Source organism: Rhinoraja longicauda, unplaced genomic scaffold, assembly GCF_053455715.1.
Source record: "Rhinoraja longicauda isolate Sanriku21f unplaced genomic scaffold, sRhiLon1.1 Scf000054, whole genome shotgun sequence".
Taxonomy (NCBI): Eukaryota; Metazoa; Chordata; class Chondrichthyes; order Rajiformes; family Arhynchobatidae; genus Rhinoraja; species Rhinoraja longicauda.
In genome coordinates, this window is record NW_027601272.1 from 444,180 (window position 1) to 469,113 (window position 24,934).

The window sequence follows — 24,934 nt, forward strand, 5'->3', positions numbered from 1 at the left end:
CTGGTGAGTTTCATTGCCTGTAACTCGTTTTCACCGAGCTCACAGCCAACAATGGCCTGCTTCTTTTATCATCATTATTCGTTCACGTATCTTTCTTTCATTTGTTGAAAATCTTTGTACCACTCTCGATATATCTCGTTTCACTTTCCCAATCAGAAGAAGGGTCTCGACCCGAAACGTCTCCTAATCCTGTTCACCAGAGATGCTGCCTGACTCGCTGACCTACTCCAGCTTTTTGTGTCTATCTTCGGGGGGCCGAAAGGCCTGTTGCCGTGCTGTATCTCTGCACCAAACCGTGTTCTGTTAATCGGGAACAGGACTGTTTGCACATCTTGGTTCTGCCACTAGATGGCAGCAACGCCACGCGGTGCAACCACAGACCAGCCGTAACTTTGAGAATTCACTTTGACAATTGCAGAAACAGCGGGAATCTGGTTTAATAAGTGACTTTTGTCACCTGTTACCACACCCGAAGCCCAAACCAAATGCATGGCTTAAAACGTTCAGGCTTTAAAATGTGCAATAGAAGCAAAAATTGCCCCAAATACTCAGCAGGTCAGGCAGCAACAGCAAGGTGAAACAGACCTTACATTCCAAATCAAATACTGATGACGAATGGTGTTCAACCTGAGTCATTAATTCCGTTTCTTTCTCTACAAACGCTAATCAACCTTCTGAGTATTTCTTGCATCTTACTGTACGTCTTCATTTTGGATTTTCAGCAGCTGGGTTTTTATTTTAGTTTTTCCAGTTCAATGGGCGATTGGAATGTGAGTCTGCCCATAAACTGCCAAGAGAAAAACAGAAAGCCTTGGCGGCAATATGGGGTATTTGGAAAGAGAAGGCTTAATATTTCTGAGGTATTGTGGAGCAGCGGGAAGAGCCGCTGCCTCAAGGCCAGGGACCCGGGTTCGATCCTGACCTCAGCTGCTGACTGTTCTAAGTTTGCACGTTCTCCTTGTGGCCTCGTGGATTTCCTCCGGGTGTTCTGGTTTCCTCCCACAATCAAAGGACATGCCGGTTTGTATGTTTATTGGCCTTGTGTAAAAGCCCCAAGTGTGTGGGGAGTAGATGGGAAAATGGGACAACAGAGAATAAGTGTGAATTGATGACAGACACAAAAACCTGCAGGAATTCAACGGGTCTGACAGCATCTCTATAGAAAAGGAGTGAATTGGTGATCGATGGGCCTGTTTCCATGCTGTATGTCTAAAGTAAAGTAAGGTCCACTGTAAACTTCTCTCTCATCAGAAAAATAATGTTCAACTACCACGCAACAGAGAAAACAAGACACAGACCAGTGCAGCACAAGAACAGACTCTTCAACACCTAATGACTAGCTGATGGAAAGACCGTTCAGAAGCCCGATAACAGAGGGGAGGAGGCTGCTCCTGAGACTGGCAGTGCGCCCTTCCAAGGTTCTGTACCTTCTGCCCAACAAGAGCAGGGAAAGACGGGAATGGCCGGGGTGGGACGTATTTGATTATGTTGTCTGCTTCTCCGAGACAGAAATAAGTGCAGACTGAGTCTGGTCTGGGCCTCATCCACAATTCTCTGAAATTTCTTGCGCTCTTTTCCCAAACCAAGCTGTGACGCAAACAGACAGTGCGCATTTTATGGTGAATCTTGGAGGTTTGCCAGAGTAATAGAATGAAAGAGTGAGACAGCAGCCAACATGTTCCAGCTACACTAGTCCCAGCTTTTGGTCCATATCCCTCCAAACCTGGCCCATCCATGTACCTGTCTAACAGCTCCTTAAATGATGGGATAGTCAAGTCAAGTCAAGTCAAGTCAATTTTATTTGTATAGCACATTTAAAACAACCCACGTTGACCAAAGTGCTGTACATCTGATTAGGTTCCAATGGGGGAAAAAATGAAATATACAGTAGCACTCAAACATTTCACAGCGCCTCCTCAATGAGCCTCAAACGCTAGGGAGTAGAAATAGATTTTGAGCCTGGACTTAAAGGAGTCGATGGAGGGGGCAGTTCTGATGGGGAGAGGGATGCTGTTCCACAAGTCCCTGCCCCAACCACATTCTCTGGCAGTTTGTTCCACAAATCCACCACTCATTGTGCCAAAAAGTTACCGCTCAGGTTCTTATTAAATCTTTTCCCCTTCACCTTAAACCTAAGTCGTCCGGTCCTCGAATCACCTACTCTGGGCAAGAGACTCTGTTCACCCAATCTATTCCTCTCATGACCTTATACAGCTCTATAAGGTTAACCTTCATCCTCCTGCACTCCAAGGAATAGAGTCCCAACCTACTCAATCTCTGCCTATAGCTCAGACTGTCTTGTCCTGACCACATGTTTGGCGACATGCCGAATTGCTTCAGTCCACTGATGAAGTACAGGTGTCGGTGCGGCGTCTTGGCTGTGTCTGCAGTGTGGTTGGTCCGCCATAGATCGTTGATGATATTTACGCCAAGGAGCCTGATGCCCTTCGCCATTTCCACTTCAGCGTGTTTGATGCTGACATGGGCTTGTCCTCCACTGCGCGTGCTCGTGGAGTGCCTGTCCCAATCAGGCTTCAATTGCTTCAGACGCTGATGGGAAGTCAACAAACCTGAGCGTTGTGCAATTCTAAACATCCCCATCTGTGACGAACGGCGGTTTATCGACAATGCAACGTCCTGTTATTGCAATAATGAGTGCGCATAATCAGAGGGAAAGAGGTTTTACGAGGATGTTGTCAGGGCTCAAGGGCCCGAGCTTTCAGGAGAGGTTGAGCAGGCTGGAACTCTCTACCTTGGTGCGCAGGAGGACGAGGGATGACCTTAGAGAGGACTAAAAAACAACGAGAGGAACAGATCGGGAAGATGTACAGTCTCTTGTCAAGAGTAGAGGAATCGAGAACCAGAGGACATAAGTTTAAGGTGAGGGTGGAAAGATTTAATAAGAACCTGAGGGGTAACACAATATGGGTGGTGGGTATATGGAACGAGCTACTGGAGGAGGTAGTTGGGCAGAGACTATCACAACGTTTACGAAGTAGTTGGACAGATACATGGATAGGGCAGGTTTGGAGGGATATGGGCCAAACGCGGGCACTGCAGGTCGGTCCAAGAACCTAATGGCTGTGGGGGAGGAGCTGGGAATGGGAGCTGTAATGAACCTGTCGGTTTAGTTGATGGCCACAAAGAACTAGATCAGTCCCTTCAGCCCAGATCAAACTATGCAATGCCACCACTCCAGCAGCACGTTCCAGGCACCCACCACCCTGTGTGATAAAACATGACCCTTGAAATTTGCCCCCACTGTGCAAAAATCAGAGCCGAGAGGGAAGGGGGGCGGCGCGGGGGCGCCTGCTGCCTCGTGCGGCGGGACCTGGTTCGCCGCTGCGGCGAAATAGAGACAGTTCCATAAACATCCCGCAACTTTGTCGGCCCCAGAAACGTGGCGACTCTCTCTTTACTGCCTGGGGGAGGTCTGTATTTTACCGGATTGCAAGCAAAAGCAAAGCATTTCACTGTCCCTTGGTTCATGTGACAATAGAGTATAATTGGCTCATTGAGTTGAATTCAAGTTTGCACATGAGACTGTTAAATGAAATAACAGTGTTTGTTGTAGATATAATATCATTGTGCAGCCTAATATAATGAACAATTCACGATGGGAAACACTGATGTATTTAGTTTAAGGGAATGAAATGTACAGGCAGCTTGTATCAAATAGCATCCACTTACTGGTCAGGGCTGTGATTGACGGGGCTGAGCTCCGCCTCCCCTCAGCCGTGCACCGATACTGCAAGGATTCAGCAGCTGCGCCAAAGGGAACGCGTTTTGAACCAGGAAGTGGCGGAGTTACAATGGCTGCGAAAGACCAGGTCGAGAGTTGGACCGAGGAGGCAGTTTGTCCCATGTGCCTGGAATTCTTCACCGATCCGGTTACACTGGAGTGCGGGCACAACTTCTGCCGCTCCTGTATCACACAGAGTTTGGACAGGGAGGGGAGAAACTCCTGCCCGGAATGTAGAGAGGAGTTAACAGACCGCACCCTCAGGGTGAATCGGGCCTTAGTTAGACTGGCTGAGAAAGCTGGAACACTGAGCCTGAATCGGGAAATAATTCCAGAGAAGGAAAGTAAACCTCACTGCGAGGAACATCAGGAAGAACTGAAGCTGTTTTGTGAAAATGATAAGAAGCTGATCTGTGTGGTTTGTGCAGCTGGGCGGGAACACAAGTCTCACAGCTTCATGGCGGTTAAAGAAGCTGTTGAAAACCACAAGGTAAAAGCAAACCGATTTTAATCGCATCATTGTTTAATTCCATTTTTACTGTTCAACCATTTAATTTTCTGATTCCCAAACACAATTCCAGGATCAGGTGAAATCTTCCATCCAGTCTCTCACAAAAGATAAATCAGGGATCCAGCAAATGGAGCAGCAACAGAAAGAGAAGATTTCTGGAGTTCTGGTGAGGCTTTAAGTTTCGATTTCCTGATCTTGTGCAGGTTTGATCCCTGTGATGCGTGTAATAACAGGGCAGCGTAGTGACACAAATAGTGCTGCTGTCTCCCAGTTCTGGGGACCGGGTTCGATCCTGGCCTCGGGCGCTGCAGAGACAATAGGTGCAGGAGTAGGCCATTCGGCCCTTCAAGCCAGCACCGACATTTAGTATGATCATGGCTGATCATCCAAATTCATTACCCCGTTTCTGCTTTTTCCCCATATTCCTTGATTCCGTGAGCCCAAATAGCTACATCTAACGCTGGAAAACATCCAGGGTATTGGCCTCCACTGCTTTCCGGGGCAGAGAATTCCATAGATTCACAACTCTTTGGGTGAAAAAAATTTCCTCATCTCATTGTAAATTTCACCTGTGTGGGACGAATAAAGGAATATATTATTATTATATCAGTCCTAAACAGAATATAGAAAATAGGTGCAGGAGTAGGCCATTTGGCCCTTCGAGCCAACACCACCATTCAATATGATCATGACCTACCCCTTATTCTTTAACTATAACCCCTGGTTCTGGACTCCCCCAACATCAGGAAAAAATTTCCCACATCTAACCTCTCCAATCCCTTAAGAATTTTACATGTTTCTATAAGATTCCCGCTCATCCTTCGAAATTCCAGTGAATACAAGCCCAGTCGACCAATTCATTATGTGTCAGTCCTGCCATCCCGGTAATTAACCTGATGAACCTACACTGCACTCCATCAATAGCAAGAATGTCCTTCCTTAATTTAGGAGACCAAAACTGCACACAATATTCCAGGTGTGGTCTCAACAGGATCCTGCACAACTGCAGTAGGACCTCCTTGCTCCAAAACCCAAATCCTCTCACAATGAAGGCCAACATGCCATTAGGTTTCTTCACTGCCTGCTCTACCTGCATGCTTATTTTCACTGCCTGATGTACCTGCATCCTAACTTTAAGTGACTGATGAACAAGGACACCCAATCTAATAATCTGCCTTCTTGTTCTTGCCACAAAAGTGCATAACGTCACATTTATTCATATTTTACTGCATCTGCCATGCATCTGCCCACTCACCCAACCTATCCAACTCACCCTGCAGCCTCACAACATCCTCCTTGTAGCTCACACTGCCGCCCAGCTTTGTGGCATCTGCAAACTTGGAGATATTACATTTAATTCCCTCGTCTAAATCGTTAATATATATTGTAAATAACTGCGGTCCCAGCAATGAGCCTTGCGGCACCCAACTAGGGGGTGTTGGATGGATAAATGGGAATTAATGGACACGTGAGAAGGAATAGGCAGCTGGGAATTGCATTAGGGGTAGAGGATTGATGGGTTGTAAGATTACCCTCACGATATTTTAGAAGCATTTAGAAAAACTATTGAATTGCCAAAGCAAATAAAAATGCACAGGCCAAATGTCACCAGTAAAGATGCGAGGAACCATAATCAGTGACATGAAATATTGATCTTCACCTTTCATTTCACAGGAACAGTCACACAACCTTCAGTCCAAGATCACATCCCAGTTTGCTGAACTGCACCAGATTCTCACTGAGAAAGAGCAGTGGGTACTGGCAGATATCCGGGAGGAAGAGAAGAGGATTCTGAAAAGAATGAAGAAAAATCTTGGGGAGATCGAAGAGAATTTAAAATCTATTCAGGAGAAACTCTTTAAGTTGCAGCAACAGATGGATCAAAAGGACAATGTGGTGTTTCTGAAGGTGAGGGGTGACACTACACTCTGGCGAAGTGAAAGGGCACAGTCACACAATGGTGGTGACATTTCAGAAATAAATGCTGCCTTTACCAGTAATTGAGAACTGGGTAAATGGTCTTTCTGTTCCAGCTGTTGTTGTTCCCAAACTAAATTGTCTCCCGCATAATCTGGGATCTCAGGACTGCCTCGCCGGAATGTAGAGAGGTGTTTGTGGAGTTTAGAACTACGATGGGTGACCCTATATCTGATCGCTGAATGGACAGACGGCAGTAAATCTCTGGGACTCTCCAACCAAGAGACTCTGAGAGGTTTAACCTGCTGGAGGTATTTATACTAGAGGAAGATACATTTTTGAAAGTTCAGGGAACTGAAATCAAAGGGAATGGGACAAAGCGGAGGAGTTCAGTCCTGGGCTAAATCAGCCATGACCACAGTGTGGGATTAACATTTAAATCTGGAACGTGGCGCACACAGCAATTGATCATCTACATCCGGTTCCCATCAGCAGTGGGCGGTCACCTTGGGGGAATTTGCTCTGTTTGTTTTACCCACCTTTGTTCACCATAGAATGACTTCCCATTCTACATCATAGACAGGCCATTCAGCCCATTCTATCCAGTCAAGATTTCTGCTCCATTCAAAATCCCTCCCATCTACTCACTGCAATCAGTAACAATACCCCGAATTCCAGGAGTGCTCACGTGATTATCCCACTTGCCCTTAAATTATCTCTGCTGTTGGCTTGAGTCCCTCCAATGCAAGTGAGGTCCATGTTCTCATGACTGCATTCCTTTCAGTATTTATTGAAGACCACGTTACATTTCAGCTTTGATTTTTGCTCTCCCATCGATTAGAGATATTATTTCATCCTCACCCATTTAAATCCACCGATAAACTTAAATCTTATCTCATCATTCCTGACATCTTGCCCAGATAAACTCCCACAACCTGCCCAGTCTTTGCATTGAGTTCCATCCTCTCAGTTATGGCGTCATTCTCATGAACATTCCTTATGCTTTCCCCCTTCGTTCTACGTCTCAATGGTAATGTCCGTTTTCTATCTGCATGACAGCGGTGATAAAAGTTGGGGAATGGGAATTATCAGAGGGTTGTGGAAATGTGGACAAATTCCCGCTGTCGGGAACAGGACGGTCCATCTCAGTCAATTGAGATTTGTGTTTTATTTCTTTCAGGAGGAAGCTGGTCGCAAGCGAAGGTAGGACATGCTCTTGACGGAAACAATGCACCTTATTGTAACATTGCACCTCATTGTAACATTGCACCTCATTGTAACATTGTAACATTGCACCTCATTGTAACATTGCACCTCATTGTAACATTGCACCTTAACAGCAGGGGGACCAACATTCTGGCTGGTAGGTTTGCTGGTGCTGCATGTGTGGCTTTAAACTGAGTAGTGAGGGGGAGGGGTTGACAAATTGGGAATATGAAGATGGAGTTAAAGGGGAAGCGAATACATGAGAAACTGTAAAGGACTCTTGAATAAATGGGAAGGGGAGTTCTAGATGGGATAAGAGAGCAAGGTCAGGGCAAATTGTAACAGGTGTGAGGGGGGAGGTGAATACCGAAGGTAAAGTGTTGTATTTAAATGCGCGAAGTATAAAAAATAAAGTGGATGAGCTTGTGGCTGTCATATGTTGAAAGAGTAGAGCGACTAGGCTTGTATACACTGGAATTTAGAAGGATGAGAGGGGATCTTATTGAAACATATAAGATTATTAAGGGGTTGGACACATTAGAGGCAGGAAACATGTTCCCAATGTTGGGGGAGTCCAGAACTAGGGGCCACATTTTAAGAATATGGGTAGGCCATTTAGAACGGAGGTGAGGGAAATCTTTTTCAGCCAGAGAGTTGTAAATCTGTGGAATTCTCTGCCTCAGAAGGCAGTGGAGGCCAGTTCTCTGGATGCATTCAAGTGAGAGCTAGATAGAGCTCTTAAGGAGAGTGGAGTCAGGGGTTATGGGGAGAAGGCAGGAAAGGGGTACTGATTGAGAATGATCAGCCATTATCACATTGAATGGAGGTTCTGGCTCGAAGGGCCGAATGGCCTCCTGCTGCACATATTGTGTAATGTCTATTGTTTTGTTGAACAGCCCAATATATTTATAACGTCCAGTTTATAACCAGCTGTTAAATATTTGCAGAGTTGGTGTTGAAGCCAAACCACAGTCGGTGGTAGATGGTCACTTGCTGCTTGAAAAGTTTGAAACTCCTTTTTTGTACAACACGGTATTGGCAGAAGCATCTGATGCCATCAAGCAAGGTAAAGCTTATACCTTTTCCATTGTTCTTGTTTCTGACATCTTTAAATAATGCGTAGATGCAAGCATTAATGGTATTTTGGACTGAAGGGAAATTGAAGATTTGATCTACCACCAAACATAGCTGCAGAAAAGCATCACAAAGTCAGAGAGTTGTGTCACACAGAAACAGGCCTTTTGACTCGACACGTCCATGCCAACCAAGTTGCCCAACCGAGCTTGTCCCACTTGCCTGAGTCTGACACATATTCTTCCAAGTCTTTCTTATCCACGTATCCACCAAACTGTCTGTAAATGGTCGTCATTGTACCTCCCTCCAACATTTCCTCTGTCAGTTCGTTCCATACTTACACAACGCATTGACTGAAAAGCTACTCCTTTTTACTGTTTCCACTCTTACCTTGAACTGATGCACTCGAGGTTTAGACTCTCCTAACTTTCGCTAAAATACTGTGGCTATTCACCTTATATAGATCTTATACACAACTCTTAAAGCACCCTGATGGGCTCCAAAGACAAATATCCCTGCCTGTCCAACGTCTCCCTTCAGACCTGATGAAATTGTCGTAGATCCTTTTGCACCCTCTCCAATTTACACACAACCTCATTGTGTCAACTGCTGTATTTAATATCCTGGCCAATGAAAACATGAGCGACAAACACATTCTACACCTCCCTGCCCGTCACCGTTGCATCTTCCATGGCACTGTGTACCTGCACCCCGACATCTCTCCGTTCTATAAAGCTCCCCGTTTACTGTGTATGTCCTGTCCTGGTTTGTCAGCAAAGTGCATCGCCTCACCTTCACTTGAATAAATCCCACCTGCCGTTCCTGAGCCCATTGGCCAAGTTCACAGGGATCCCATTTACTCTCAGGTAACATTCTTCACTCTCCACAATGTCACCAATTTTACTTCCATCTGCAACTGACTAACCTAGCGACCTACATACACACACAATCGTGTATATACATAAGGAACAACAGTGGGCTCTGTTTCCAGTCTGAAAATCAACCCTCTACCAACATCCTCTGTCTGCGACCTTCAGGTACTGTTGTGTTCCATCCGCTAGTTCACCACGGATTCCATGAGATCCAACCTTCCAGAGCGGCCTCCCATGCGGTTTGTAGAAGTTGCATCTCTCGGAGGGCAGTGTATATCTGGCAGGTTGTGCCCAGGCTGGTGGTAAAAAGCTGAGATGTTGGATACGTGCAATTTGGCTACAAATAAATATTTGATAGAGCGAAAATATAAGATGATGAGGAACTCACACAGAAGAGGAATTGGTGACAGCTTAGATCAGCCATGATCACATTGAATGGAGGGGCAAGCCTGAGGAGTGGATCCTAATCCTGCTCCTGTTTTCTTGTGTTCCTTTCCTCCTGTGTACCGATATATTGACAGACTTGACACAGAGGGAATGCAGCAAAGATTAACAATACTTGTCCCTGGGACAATGAGTTTGCTGTGCGGGGTGAGATTGACTAGACCAGGCCTGTGTACTCGAGTGTTTGGGTGTATTAGAGGAGATCTCAGTGAAACACAGAGTTCTTACAGGGCTCAGTGGGCTGGATGCAGGGAGGATGGTTCCCCTGTCAGAGGGGTCTGGAGAGCGGGCACTCTCTCAGAATGTGGGCTGCACCGTGTAGCACAGAGATAAGGAGACATTACTGCACGCAGAGACTGGGGAACGACCCTGGCTGTGGAGACTCAGTCATTCAGTGCTCTTGGAGCTGAGAGCCATGGTTGTACATTACAGAGTCTGGCCCTTCGGCCCATCGTGTCCATGACCATCTTTTCCCCAGCTATACTAATCGATTTGCCCACATTCCATCGGCATTCTTCTGCACCTCACCTATTTAAGTACCTCCAATATATTGATGATATCTCACTCCACCATGTTCGAGATATCACCCACTCTCAGTGTAAATCTACTCGTTTGTTTGTTTGTTCCTGATTTACAGCCAAAACGGTACACGATAGCGATTTTAAGCACACCCTGCTCACCGTCGCCCCTTTGGTGCTAATGGAAGAAGTTTCAATCAAATCGGTGTTATATATTTAAAGTTATTCACATTTTAAAGTATAAATCTATCTCCTAGGGAGGTAGGGGGGAGGGAGTGAGGTAGGGGGAGGGAGGGAGAAGGGGGGAAGGGGAGGAGAGGGAGATTGGGGGAGGAGAGGGTGCTGTACCAAAGCAGGAGAGGTTTGGGGCCCAACGTGCCCACTTGTTCCAGTAAAACCTAAATCTCAGATATACTTTAAAATTCTTTGCTCTCAATATAAACCTACACTCTCGTGATTTGATATCCCTGCATGCGAATAAGGTTTAGATAATTACCCTGCATCCTGCTGCAGACTTTGACAACCTTCCCCACTATCCACAATTTTTGCTTCCTCCCCAAACTTACTAATCACACCTCCCACATTCACATCCAAGCCATGGACATATAACACGAACAGCAAAGGTTTCAGCGCCAATCTCTACTACACACCACCAGCCACAGAACTCCAAGCAGAAAAATCATCCTTCTACCGCTACCGTCTACCTCCAACCACCAAGTCAATTGTGGATCCATTTCACCAGCTCGCCTTGGATCCCACCTGCCTTCGCTTTCTGGACCAGCCCTTACACGCGGAACATTGTCAAGTCCCTCAGTGAAGTTCATATATTGGTTTACATTTCTGCCCCTGTTTCTTTAAGTGGAGGGTGAGAGAGAGGGAGGGGTGGCTTGGACCATGGAAGGAAGCAGAGGTTGAATGATCGGGTGTTGGACAGAATGGGTGGAGACTTGTTGTTGTGGGGTCGTTGAAAGAGAGCGGATTCACGGGTGGATTTGATGGGTGTGTACAACTAACACACTGATCTCAAGTCAAGTCAAGTCAAATTTGACTTGACTTGACTTGACTTGAGATCAGTGTGTTAGTTGTACACACCCATCAAATCCACCCGTGAATCCGCTCTCTTTCAACGACCCCACAACAACAAGTCTCCACCCATTCTGTACAACACCCGATCATTCAACCTCTGCTTCCTTCCATGGTCCAAGCCACCCCTCCCTCTCTCTCACCCTCCACTTAAAGAAACAGGGGCAGGGGCCAGAGTCTCCCCCCCGGGGACTCTCTGATTCTCTGCTTCTCCCCCCAGTCTCCGTCACCCTGGACGTGGAAACAGCGCATCCGCTGCTCGAGGTGTCTGAGGATCGGAAGAGGGTGAGACGGACCCTGACCCTGAGGATTCTCCCTGGCACCGGGAAGAGGTTTACAGACAGTCCATGTGTGCTGGGAACGGAGGGGTTCACATCGGGGAGACATTACTGGGAGGTGGAGGTGGCGGGGAGTGAGGGCTGGGGTCTGGGAGTCGCCGCAGAGTCTGTGGAGAGGAAGAGAGGGGACAAACTGACCCCGGAGACTGGAGTCTGGAGCATCAGGCGGGTGGATGACGAGTTTGATGCAGTCACCTCCCCTCGATCCCCTTTCCCCGCCCGTCCCATCCCCGGGAGGGTGGGAGTTTATCTCAGTTACGAGTCCGGGACAGTTTCATTTTACGACGCGGCCACCAAGTCCCATCTCCACACCTTCACTGGGAATAAATTCACGGAGAAACTTTATCCTTTCTTCGAGACTTGGGATGTAAACCTGTGGCTGAGAATCTGCTCCAGTTCCGCTCCGGGTGTGTTAAAGGGTCGGGTCCCGGGACCGGCGTCAGGAGCGGGGCTCAGGGGTTGTGGGGCAGAAACCCGGTGGACAACAGGTCGGCGCTGAACGGCTTCCATTTAATCCCCAAACTGCAACATGACCTCCCAACTTCCATCCTCAATACTCTGACTGATGAAGGCCAATGTGCCAAAAGCGTTTTTGACCGCCTTATCTACCTGCGACTCGACCTTCAAGGAACCATGCCCCTGAACTCCTAGATCCCTCTGCTGTACAGCACTCCCCAGAGGACTACCGTTCACCGTGTGGGTCCCGCCCTTGTTCGACGTCACAAAATGCAACACTCGTTACAACATCGCGGGCTCCAGTCTGCGACCCGCTGGCGCGCACATCACCCGCTGTGGCTCCGTTCACGTTTGTAACTCTTCACCTTTAACTTGACCTTTAATAAAGTCTTTAAAAAATAACCCGTGTTTGAGTTCTCTCCGCGTCCCCGCGTCACGGTACAGAGATCTCTTCAAACCGCAGACGCGAGGATCCGTGGATACTGGGTTTACAAAAGGAAAAAGACAAACAGAGTGCTAGAGTAACTCAGCGGGTCGGGCAGCGTCTGTGGAGAACGCGGATAGGTGACGTTTCACACAGTGCTGGAGTAACTCAGCGGGTCAGGCAGCATCTGTGGGGAACATGGATAGGTGACGTTTCACAGAGTGCTGGAGTAACTCAGCGGGTCAGGCAGCATCTGTGGGGAACATGGATAGGTGACGTTTCACAGAGCACTGGAGTAACTCAGCGGGTCAGGCAGCATCTGTGGAGAACACAGTTATCCATGTTCTCCGGAGTTGGTGCCTGAGCCGCTGAGTTACTCCAGCAGTTTGTGTCCTTGTGTCTTTTTATGTTTCGTTTATAGTATTTGGTTGTAGAGACACAGCACAGAAACAGGCCCTTCGGCCCACCGTGTCCGTGCCGACCAGCGATCACCCTGTACAATAATTCTATCCTACGTACTAGGGACAATTTGCAATTTTACCGAAACAAATTAACCTGCAAACCTGCAGGTTGGAAACCGGAGCACCCGGAGACACCCCTCTCGGTCACAGGTACACACTCCGTACTGACAGCACCCGTAGTCAGGATTGAACCTGGGTCTTTGGTGCTGTGAGGCAGCAACACTACCCGCTGTGCCGCTGTGCCGACCCTGGTTTAGGTTTGGAGATACAGCATGGAAACAGGCCCTTCGGCCCATCGTGTCCAAGCCGACCATCGATCACCCGTTCACACACTCGTTCTATGCTATCCCACACTCTCATCCTCTCCTAATAGGGGGGACATTTACAGAGGGCCGATTAATCCTCACGTCTCTGGGGTGTGTGTGGGGGGGGGGGGGGGGGTGGAGCACACGGAGAAACCCCACGCGGTCACGGGGAGAACGTACAAACTCTGTAAAGATAGCACCCGAGGTCGGGATGGAACCCGGGTCTCTGGCGCTTTGAGGCAGCAGCTCTACCCGCTGCGCCGCCCCCGGTGTGGGGCAGCTGAACGCGACCGGGGTCCCGGGTACAGGGCAGGGGGTGGGGGGGAGGACGGGAGCTGGGGACGGGGTTACGTGTGGAAACGGGTGAGGACTGAGGGAGGGAGGGAGGGGGTGGGAGCCGCCATCTTCTGCTGCTTCTGCCCCTTCACCTTCTTCTCCACGACCCTCCGCACCCGGTCCTGTGGGCAGAGCGGCCCGTTAGACAGCAACCCCAGACCCCCGGGGGAGGGGGACACGGTGACCACCCTCCCCTCACCACATCCCCAACATACCCCACTAGCTCACCCCGCTCACCCCCCTCTTCCCCAACATACCCCACTCACTCCACCCCGCTCACCCCCCTCTCCCCTCACATCCCCCTCCCCTTCTCACCCTCCACTCCCCTCTGACTCCCCCTGCTTCCCCTCACTCATCCTCCCTCCCCTCACTCTTTCCCCTCACCCACTCCTTACCCCTCACCCACCTCCTTACCCCTCACCCACTCCTTACCCCTCACCCTCCCCCTTTGCCCCACCCACTCCCTAACCCTCCCTCTCTCCTCCTCATCCTCTCTCTCCGCTCACCCTCCCTCACCCACTCCCACTCCCTTACCCTGCACCCCCACCACCGCCCCATCTACGTCTGTCTCCCCTCTCCCTCTCTCCTCCATCACCCTCACCCCTCCCCGTTTGCCCCACCCATCCCCATTCTCCCTTCCCCCCTCCCCACTCCCTCCCTCCCCCTCCCTCCATCCTCCTCCCTCACTCTCTACCCCCTCACACTCTCCACCCCTCCCCCCACTCCCTCCCTCCCTCCCCCTCACCCTCTCCCCTCCCCACATGCCCTCTCTCCTTCTCCCTCCGTCACCCCCCACCCTCCCCCCTCACCCTCCGGTTGCCGCTGGCCACCAGCTTCTTCCTGCGATCCAGGTTCCCGCTGGAGCTGCGGCCCTTCATCCGCCGCCTGGGCTCAAACTTGTCCGTGTCCGTGGGGTCGTAGCCCAGTGGGGGGGGAGGCAGGGGTGTCATGAGAGGTGAGGGGAAGGAGGACGGGGAGAGGGTTTCGGGGGGGGGTGGGACTAACACCGGGCGCTGCACCATGTCGCGTTGCCTCTGCCCAGGGCAGTGGGTCGGAGCGGGAGAGGGTCCTGGGGGGGGGGGAGATAGAAGGTAGGGGGTTCGGGGGTTCGAGGGGGGTGGTCTACACTCACCAGGCGCTGCACCCTGTCGCGGTTCCTCTGTTCCAGCGAGAGGGGGTCGACCTGCCCCAGGCGCTCCGGCTCCAGTGAGATCAGCTCCGGCTGCAGCTGTAACACAGGCAGGGTCAGCGACTCGCAGAGAGACCCCCACCCTCACATGTGGAACCCCCCCCCACTCCACTCTCACCCCCACAGTGGGGGGCAACTCCCCCCCAAACACACACACACACACACAGAAACCCCCTCCCCACACACACACAGTCAGACCAACCCCACACACACAGACCCTTACTACAAACACCAACACACCCAGGACCCCCCCCCACACTCTCCCCCTCGCCCACAGAACCCCCCACACACAGACCCCCCCCCACACACACACACACAGACCCCCCCCCCCCACACACACACCCACACATACACAGCCCCCCCCCCACACACACACAGACAGACAGACCCGACACACACACACAGACCCCCACCACACACAGGAAAACTCCCCCCCGCACCTCATCCACCGGTTGCAATGTGAACCCCTTTCTTCACACCCCCTCCCCCCCTGACACACACGATCCATCCCCAGGTCACCCACTTCCCCTCACCCACCCTCCACCCCACCTCCTGCGCCTGTCCCACCCACCGTGACCGCCCTGCTCTGCTCTGTGATCTCACTGCCTTCCCTCCGCCTCCCCCCCTCGCACACCCACCTTCTCCAACAGGGCCTTCACCTCCCAATCCTGCCGCTGCTTCTTACTGCGGTACGGGTACACTCCAGCCCGTCAAAGTTTGCCTCTCCGGCCCCTGGAGTGGGCGAGAGCACCGGTCACTCCCACCCCGGAACACCCTACGCAACCCCTCCCCCAACCACCCTCCCCCCCCCCCGGGCCACCCTACCCCCCACTCCCCTCCTACCCATAGACCACCCTACCTCCCCTCACCTCCCCCACGGACCACCCTACCCAACCCCTCCCCTCCTCCCCTCCCCCAACCACTCTAACCCCTTGGGCCACCCTACCCAACCCCTCCCCTCCCCCCTCCCCTCCCTCCTCCCCACCCTAATACTACCCCCCGATCACCCTACCCAACCCCTCCCCTCCCCCAACCACCCTAATCCCCCCCGGACCACCCTACCCACTCTCCCCTCCCCCCCTCAGATCATCCTACCCCTCCCCCCAGACCATCTACCTCCTCCCCTCCCCAACCACCCTACCCCCCTCTTACCCTCAGACCACCCTACCATCCCCTCCCCAACCACCCAACGCCTCCCCTCCTCCCCTCCCCCACGGACCTCCCTACCCAACCCCTCCCCTCCCCCACGGACCACCATACCGAACCCCTCCCCTCCCTCGACCACCCGGCCCCCCAGACCACCCTACCCCCCTCCCCGGACCACCCTACCCCACACCGCCCTCCCCTCTCCGGCCCACCCTACCCGTCCCCCCCTCCCCGGACCAGCCAGTTTCCGCGCTGTATCTCTAAACTAGACTAGTGTGCGGGGTGATCGCCGGTCGGCGCGGGCGCGATGGGGAAGGGCCAGTTTCCGCGCTGTATCTCTAAACTAGTCTAGTGTGCGGGGTGATCGCCGGTCGGCGCGGGGGCGGTGGGGAAGGGCCAGTTTCCGCACTGCATCTCCAAAGCCTGACAAACGTCGAGAGCGTAAAATGGAGTGAGCACCGGGGCCTGGCGATCACGGGGAGGGAGAGCGTGCAAACTCCGCACGGATTGCAGGCAGAGTCAGGGGGGAATCCGTGTCTCTGGCACCGTGCCGCCCATGGACGTCGTCTGTGTAGTGTGAGAGGAAACTGGAGCTCCGGAGACAATCCACGCAGGGCACGGGAGAAGATACAAACTCCGTACAGACAGCGCCCGTGGTCAGGATGGAACCCGGGTCCCTGAGGCTGCGAGGCAGCAACTCTACCGCCGCGCCGCCGCGCCGCCATTGTGCGGTTTCTTCTTTCGGGTTTAATTTGTAAAACAACATTGTATATTGACACCATTAAACTACATTAGCTGCCTCACGCTGAGTCTACTCCGACCAGCGATCCCCGCACGCTGGCACTATCCCGCACACTATCCTATCCTGAGTCTGAAGGAGGGTCTCGACCCGAAACGTCACCCATTCCTTCTCTCCAGAGATGCTGCCTGTCCCGCTGAGTTACTCCAGCTTTTTGTGTCCAGCTATCCTACACACACCAGGGACAGTTTAACATTTTTACCAAAGCCAATTACAGTCATAGTCTCAGAGTGACACAGTGTGAATGCAAGCCCTTCGGCCCAACTTGCCCACACCGGCCAAAACCCAGCTACACTAGTCCCACCTGCCTGCGCTTGGTCCATATCCCTCCAAACCTGCCCTACGCATGTAACTGTCTAATTGTTTCTTAAATGTTGGGATAGTCCAGCCTCAACTACCTCCTCCGGCAGCTTGTTCCACACACCCACCACCCTCTGTGTGAAATAGTTACCCCTCGGATTCCTATTAAATCATTTCCCCTTCACCTTGAACCTACGTCCTCTGGTCCTCGATTCCCCTACTCTGGGCAAAAGACTCTGTGCAGCTACCCGATCTATTCCTCTCGTGATTTTATACACCTCTATAAGATCACCCCTCATCCAAGAGTAATCTGGGTAATTAACCTACAAACCCGCACGTCTTTGAGAGTGTGGAGGAAACCGGTGCACCCGGAGAAAACCCACGCAGGTCACGGGGAGAACGTACAAACACCGTACAGACAGCGCCCGTAGTGGGGATCGAAGCCGGGTCCCTGGCGCTGCTAGGCAGCGGCTCTACCCGCTGTGCCACTGTTGTGCCCACTCACCTGGCACCAGCATGCTGGTGAAGCCCAGCCCGTGACCCACTCCCAGCACATCCTCGTAGGGGCAGAACTGGAGCCCGTGCACGCCCTGACGCACAGCGTGGGTCAGGTACGGGCTCCGCACCGTCGCGCTGCGCACGTCTTTGTAAACCTGCCGGAGGGAGAGAGAGGGAGAGAGTGAGGGAGAGAGGGAGAGGGTGAGAGAGAGGGTGAGAGGAGGAGGAGAGAGAGAGGGAGGAGGAGAGAGAAGGAAGGGGAGAGGGTGGAGAGAGAGGGAGAGAGAGGGAGGAGAGAGAGGGAGGAGAGAGAGGGAGGAGAGAGAGGGAGGAGAGAGAGGGAGGAGAGAGAGGAAGGAGAGAGAGGGAGGAGAGAGAGGGAGGGGAGAGAGAGGGAGGAGAGAGAGGGAGGAGAGAGAGGGAGGAGAGAGAGGGAGGAGAGAGAGGGAGGAGAGAGAGCGGGAGGAGAGAGAGGGAGGAGAGAGAGGAGGAGAGAGAGGAGGAGAGAGAGGGAGAGAGAGGAGGAGAGAGAGGTAGGAAGAGAGAGAGGGAGGAGAGAGAGGGAGGGGAGAGAGGGAGGAGAGCGAGAGGGAGGAGAGAGGGGAGGAGAGAGAGGAAGGAGAGAGAGGAAGGAGAGAGGGTGAGAGAGGTGAGGAGCAGCTTACATGCACGATGTTCCCACAGGCGACCCCCAGCAGGTCTCGCTGGCTGAAGGTGAGGTGTGCGGCCCCTGCTGGCAGCAGGTAGGAGTGCAGGGGCTTGTAGGTCCGCAAGTCAAAGATGTTCACCTTGTGATCCAAGCCCGATGTGGGCATGTACCTGCCCCACACACACACGCACACAGAGGGAGGTCAATAGACAATAGGTGCAGGAGGAGGCCATTCGGCCCTTCGAGCCTGTACGCACCGCCATTCATTGTGATCATGGCTGAACATTCTCAATCAGTACCCCGTTCCTGCCTTCTCCCCATACCCCCTGACTCCGCTATCCTTAAGAGCTCTATCCAGCTCTCTCTTGAATGTATTCAGAGAATTGGCCTCCACTGCCTTCTGAGGCAGAGAATTCCACAGATTCACAACTCTCTGACTGAAAAAAGTTTTTCCTCATCCCCGTTCTAAATGCCGACCCCTTATTCTTAAACTGTGGCCCTTGGTTCTGGACTCCCCCAACATTGGGAACATGTTTCCTGCCTCTAACGTGTCCAACCCCTTAATAATCTTATACGTTTCGATAAGATAAGGGCGGCACGGTAGCGCAGCGGTAGAGTTGCTGCTTTACAGCGAATGCAGCGCCGGAGACTCAGGTTCGATCATGACTACGGGTGCTGCACTGTAAGGAGTTTGTACATTCTCCCCGTGACCTGCGTCGGTTTTCTCCGAGATCTTCGGTTTCCTCCCACACTCCAAAGACGTACAGGTATGTAGGTTAATTGCTGGGTAAATGTAAAAATTGTCCCTAGTGGGTGTAGGATAATGTTAATGTGCGGGGATCACTGGGCGGCACGGACTTGGAGGGCCGAAAAGGCTGTTTCCGGCTGGATATATATGATATGATATGATATGAAGATCCCCTTTCATCCTTCTAAATTCCAGTCAGTGAGGGAGAGGGGGAGAGGAGTCGGTGAGGGAGAGGGGTCAGTGAGGGGAGGAGAGAGGGTTCTGTGGGGGAGAGGGGAATTCAGAGAGGGAGGTGTGGGAGGGGAGCAGTTGGGGCCACTGAGCCATATCTCCCACCCAACCCCACTCCTCTCCCACCCCACTGTGTCCCGGCCACCACCCATCTCTCCACTCTCCTCTCCCTCCCTCCCTCCCCTCAACCCCTGCCCGCTCTGCACTCTCCCCTTCCCACTTCCCCCCTCCCTCCCCAACCCTCTCCCCCTCTACTCTCCGTCCCCCCTCTCCCCTTCCCCACCCTCCCTTCCCCCCTTTTCTCCCAGACGGTTGTGAAACTGTGGGATTCTCTGCCACAGAGGGCAGCGGAGGCCGATTCACTGGATGTTTCAAGAGGGAGTTAGATTGAGCTCTTCAGGCGAAAGGAATCAAGGGATACGGGGAGAAAGCAGGAACGGGGTTCAGATTTTCAATGATCGGCCAAGTCGTATCACTCCCCCCCCTCCCCCTCCCCCTCCCTCCCCCACTCACAAGCCACTCTTGTCCACAGCTACGGCCCGGACCCCCCCTTTGTGGCAAAGCATCTTCACCAGCGGCTCCTTCACGTTGGGACCCCACAGCGTCACCATACCTGGGCACGAGGAGGGAGCTGAGGGGGTAACCGTGAGGGGCTGATGCTCAGCACAGTGGTGCAGCGGTAGAGCCAGAGACCCGGGTTCCATCCCAATGACGGGCGCTGTCTGTACGGAGTTCGCACGTTCTCCCCGTGACCGGGTGCTCCGGCTTCCTCCCACGCTCAAAAGACGTGCGCGTTTGTAGGTTAATTGGCTCGGTGTAAATGTAAAGATTGTCCCCAGTGTGTGTAGGATAGTGATAGTGCGCGGGGATCGCTGGCCGGTGTGGACCCGGTGGGCCGAAGGGCCTGTTTCCGCGCTGTATCTCCAAACTAATCTAAACTAAACGCCGTGAACGGGCAACACCGTGGGGGGGGGGGGGGGCAGGGGACGGGAAGCGTGGGGAATCGGAGAGGAGGGGGCAATCTAGGGTCACATGGGAGTGGGAACGGGGAGAGAGAAGGGGAGAGTCGGGGGTCACTGAGCGGAGGGGGAGAGGAGTAGGGGTTCATAGGCTCATAGAGTGACAGTGTGGAAACAGGCCCTTCGGCCCAACTTGCCCATACCGGCCAACATGTCCAGCTACACTAGTCTCACCTACCTGCGCTTGGTCCATATCCCTCCAAACCTGTTCCGTCCATGTACCTGTCTAACTGTTTCTTCAACGATGGGATAGTCCCAGCCTCAACTACCTTCTCTGGCAGCTTGTTCCATACACCCACCACCCTCTGTGTAAAAAAGTTAGCCCTCAGATTCCTATTAAATCTTTTCCCCTTCACCTTGACCTATGTCTTCTGGCCCTTGATTCCCCTACTCTGGCAAGAGACTCTGTGCATGTACCCAATCTATTCCTCTCGTGATTTTATACACCTCTACAAGATCACCACTCATCCTCTCGGGCTAGCGGAATCAAGGGATATGGGGAGAAGGCAAGCACAGGTTGATGATTGTGGAGGATCAGCCATGATCACAATGAATGTTCGTGCTGGCTCAAAGGGCCTAATGGCCTCCTCCTGTCCCTATTTTCTGTTTGTATCCTGCGCTCCATGGAATGGAGACCCAGCCTACTCAACCTCTCCCAATAGCTCACACCCTCTAGTCCTGGCAACATCATAGAAACATAGAAAATAGGTGCAGGAGGAGGCCATTCGGCCCTTCGAGCCAGCACCGCCATTCGTTGTGAATCCTTGTAAATCTTTCTGAACCCTTTCAAGCTTGACAATATCTTTCCTATAACATGGTGCCCCGAACTGAACACAAATGCGGTCTCACCAACGTCTTATACAACTGCAACATGACCTCCCAATTTCTATACTCAGTACTCTGACTGATGAAGGCCAATGTGCCGAAAGCCTTTTTGACCACCTTATCTATCTGCGACTCGACCTTCAAGGAACCATGCACCTGTACTCCTAGATCCCTACGTTCTACAACACTCCTTGTTTCTTGTATATTTAATAAATAAAATAAAATAACGTTTTTTATAAATCAAAGGGCGGCACGGAGGCGCAGAGGTAGAGTTGCCGCCTTACAGCGAATGCAGAGCCGGAGACCCGGGTTCCATCCTGACTACGGCCGCTCTCTGTACGGAGTTTGTACCTTCTCCCCGTGACCTGCGTGGGTTTTCTCCTAGATCTTCAGTTTCCCTCCCACACTCCAAAGACATGCAGGTATGTAGGTTAATTTGCCTTGGTAAATGTAAAAGTTGTCCCCACTGGGTATAGGATAGTGTGCAGGGATCGCTGGTCGGCGCGGACCCACCCGGTGGGCCGAAAGGGCCTGTTTCCGCGCTGTATCTCTAAACTAAACTAAACTAAACTCCCCAGAGGCCGACCATTCACTGTGGAGGTGGACAGAGGAGAGTGGGACAAGTCGTGGGGCAGAGGCAATGGGGGAAGGGGATAGAGGGGTGACATTCGGGGGTCAGTGAGGGTGAGAGGAAAGTGGGGGGGAGGCATTTGGGCGGACGCTTGTGGAGGTTACGGGTGGGGGGTGGAGTGTCCACACTGAACATGGCTGGAGTGACCGGTGCCCACGCTGGCCGGAGTGATCAGTGACCACTGTCGGGAGTGACCGGTGCCCGCTCTGACCTCTGGCCGGAGTGACCGGTGCCCATGCTGCCCGGAGTGATCAGTGACCACTGTCGGGAGTGACCGGTGCCCACTGTCCAGAATGACCGGTGTCCACACTGACCGCTGGCCGGAGTGACCTGTGCCCATGCTGGCCAGAGTGATCAGTGACCACTGTCGGGAGTGACCGGTGCCCACGGTCCAGAATGACCTGTGTCCACACTGACCGCTGGCCGGAGTGACCGGTGCCCACTGTCCAGAATGACCAGTGTCCACACTGACCGCTGGCCGGAATGACCTGTGCCCACGCTGACCGCTGGCCGGAGTGACAGGTACCCACTGTCCAGAATGACCGGTGTCCACACTGACCGCTGGCCGGAGTGACCGGTACCCACTGTCCGGAGTGACCTGTGCCCACGCTGACCGGAGTGACCGGTACCCACTGTCCAGAATGACCGATGTCCACACTGACCGCTGGCCGGAGTGACTTGTGCCCACGCTGACCGCTGGCTGGAATGACCTCTACCCACTGTCCAGAATGACCGGTGCCCACACTGACCGCTGGCCGGAGTGACCGGTACCCACTGTCCAGAGTGACCTGTGCCCACGCTGACCGCTGGCCGAAGTGACCGTACCTACTGTCCAGAATGACCGGTGTCCACACTGAATGCTGGCCGGAGTGACCTGTGCCCACGCTAACCGCTGGCCGGAGTGACCGGTACCCACTGTCCAGAATGACCGGTTTCCACACTGACCGCTGGCCGGAGTGACCTGTGCCCACTGTCCAGAATGACCGGTGTCCACACTGACCGCTGGCCGGAGTGACCGGTGCCCACTGTCCAGAATGACCAGTGTCCACACTGACCGATGGCCGGAGTGACCTGTGCCCACACTGACCGCTGGCCGGAGTGACCGGTCCCCACTGTCCGGAGTGACCAGTGTCCACACTGACCGCTGGCCGGAGTGACCGGTACCCACTGTCCGGAGTGACCGGTGTCCACTGACCGCTGGCCGGAGTGACCGGTGCCCACTGTCTGGAGTGAGTGTTGCCCACACTGGAGTTACTGGTGCCCACAGTCCAGAGTGACCGGTGCCTGCACTAACCACGGGCCCACGCTGACCACTGTCCAGGGTGCCCACGCTGACCGCTGTACGGAGTGACGCATGCCCGCTGTGACCACCCTCCGGAGTGACCCAGTGCCTGCAGTAACCATTGGCCCATGCTGTCGCTGTTCAGAGTGACCGGTGCCCGTGCTGATCGCTGTTCAGAGTGACCGGTGCCCTCTCTGACCACTCTCCGGAGTGACCGGTGCCCACCTCCCCCTTACCCTGCGGGTGCCCCAGGTGGACGATGCCGTTGTGAGGGTTGTGGGTCATGACGTCCAGTCGGCCCGGCCTTGGTGCAGATGGCAGCCACCTCCTTGCCCACCGAGATGTCCAAGTACTGCAGGAACCCCGGCGCACTCTGCACCAACACAGGGGGAGGGGGTACACGGGGGGGAGGAGGCACACGGGGGGAAGGGGGCACACGGGGGGGGTTACACGGGGGGGGGGTTACACGTGGGGGAAGGGGGCACACGGGGGGGAGGGGGTACACGGGGGGAAGGGGGGCTACACGGGGGAGGGGTACAAGGGGGAGGGCAGCGGGACAGGAGGGGGTACACAGGGAGCATGGAGCACACGGGCGAGACACATGAACATGAGACACACATGGGGAAACGGAGCACACGCAGGGGACACGCAGCACACACGGGGCGGCATGGACAGAGGGAACGTGGGAGTGGGGGAGCAGAGAGGGGGTCACGGACACAGGGCACAGACAGGGAGACAAGGGGGGGCGGGGAGAACGGGCAGGGGAGAGACAGGCGCACACGCACGCACACACAAACGGGCACAACACACAAACGCACACACACACGCATATACACGTACACATACAAAAACACACACACACACACACACACACATGGACGCACACACACAAACACACACAGGGACGGACACACGCGCGCGCACGCACACGCACACACACACACACACACACACAGATGGGGAGAATCATGGACAGGTGACACAGAGCACACACACACACGGATGGGGTGGGGGTGGGGGAGAGAGAGAGAGAGAGAGACACACACACACAGAACGTTAAATCTCTGACCAGGAGGGACGTTATTGATTTTTGAAGATAGGCACAAAATGGTGGAGTAACTCAGCGGGACAGGCAACATCTCGGGAGAGAAGGAATGGGTGATGTCAACTCAAGCCCACTGACAGTTTCCTACACACTAGGGACAAATGTTTTTACAATTATTACCAATGTATTAACCGGCAAACCTGCACATCTTTGGAGCGTGGAGGAAACCGGAGCACCCGGGGAAAACCGACGGGGTTACGGGGAGAACGTGCAAACTCCGCACAGACAGCACTTGCGGTAGGACTATTGACGGACATTTACTATAAACCCACTGACTCGCACAGCTATCTGGACTAGACTTCTTCCCACCCGGTCCCTGCAAAAAGTTTACCCCCTACTCCCAATTCCTCCGTCTATGCCGCATCTGCGCCCGGGATGAGGTGTTTCACAATAGAGCTTCAGAGATGGCCTCATTCTTCAGGAAATGGGACTTCCTCTCTTCCATTATAGATGAGGCTCTCACTAGGGTCTCTTCTACATCCCGCAGCTCCGCTCTTGCTCCCCCTCCTCCCACTCGCAACAAGGACAGGATTCCCCTCGTTCTCACCTTCCACCACACCAGCCAGCGGATCCAACATATCATCCACCAACGTTTCTGTCACCTACAACGGGACCCCACCACTGGGCATATCTTCCCTTCCCCTCCCCTCTCTGCGTTCGCAGAGACCAATCCCTCCATAACTCCCTGGACCACTCGTCCCTTCCTACCCAAACCACCCCAACCCCGGGCACTTTCCCCTGCAACCGCACGAGATGCTACACCTGTCCCTTTACCTCCCCCCTCAACTCCATCCAAGGACCCAAACAGTCTTTCCAGGTGAGACA

General features: G+C 53.1%; 1 protein-coding gene and 1 pseudogene across 1 annotated transcript; one reads left to right on the forward strand and one right to left on the reverse strand.

The window, feature by feature from the left end:
• The first annotated feature begins 3,812 nt into the window (after positions 1-3,812).
• LOC144612515 (zinc-binding protein A33-like) lies at positions 3,813-12,532 on the forward strand. Its single transcript, XM_078432106.1, has 6 exons — positions 3,813-4,232; positions 4,324-4,419; positions 5,928-6,161; positions 7,351-7,373; positions 8,324-8,442; positions 11,588-12,532. The coding sequence occupies exons 1-6, from the start codon at positions 3,813-3,815 to the stop codon at positions 12,202-12,204; spliced, it is 1,509 nt and encodes a 502-aa protein (XP_078288232.1). The 3' UTR covers positions 12,205-12,532.
• A 62-nt stretch (positions 12,533-12,594) lies between these two features.
• The window catches only part of LOC144612516 (WD repeat-containing protein 46-like), a 17,450-nt pseudogene continuing 5,110 nt past the window's right edge, over positions 12,595-24,934 (reverse strand).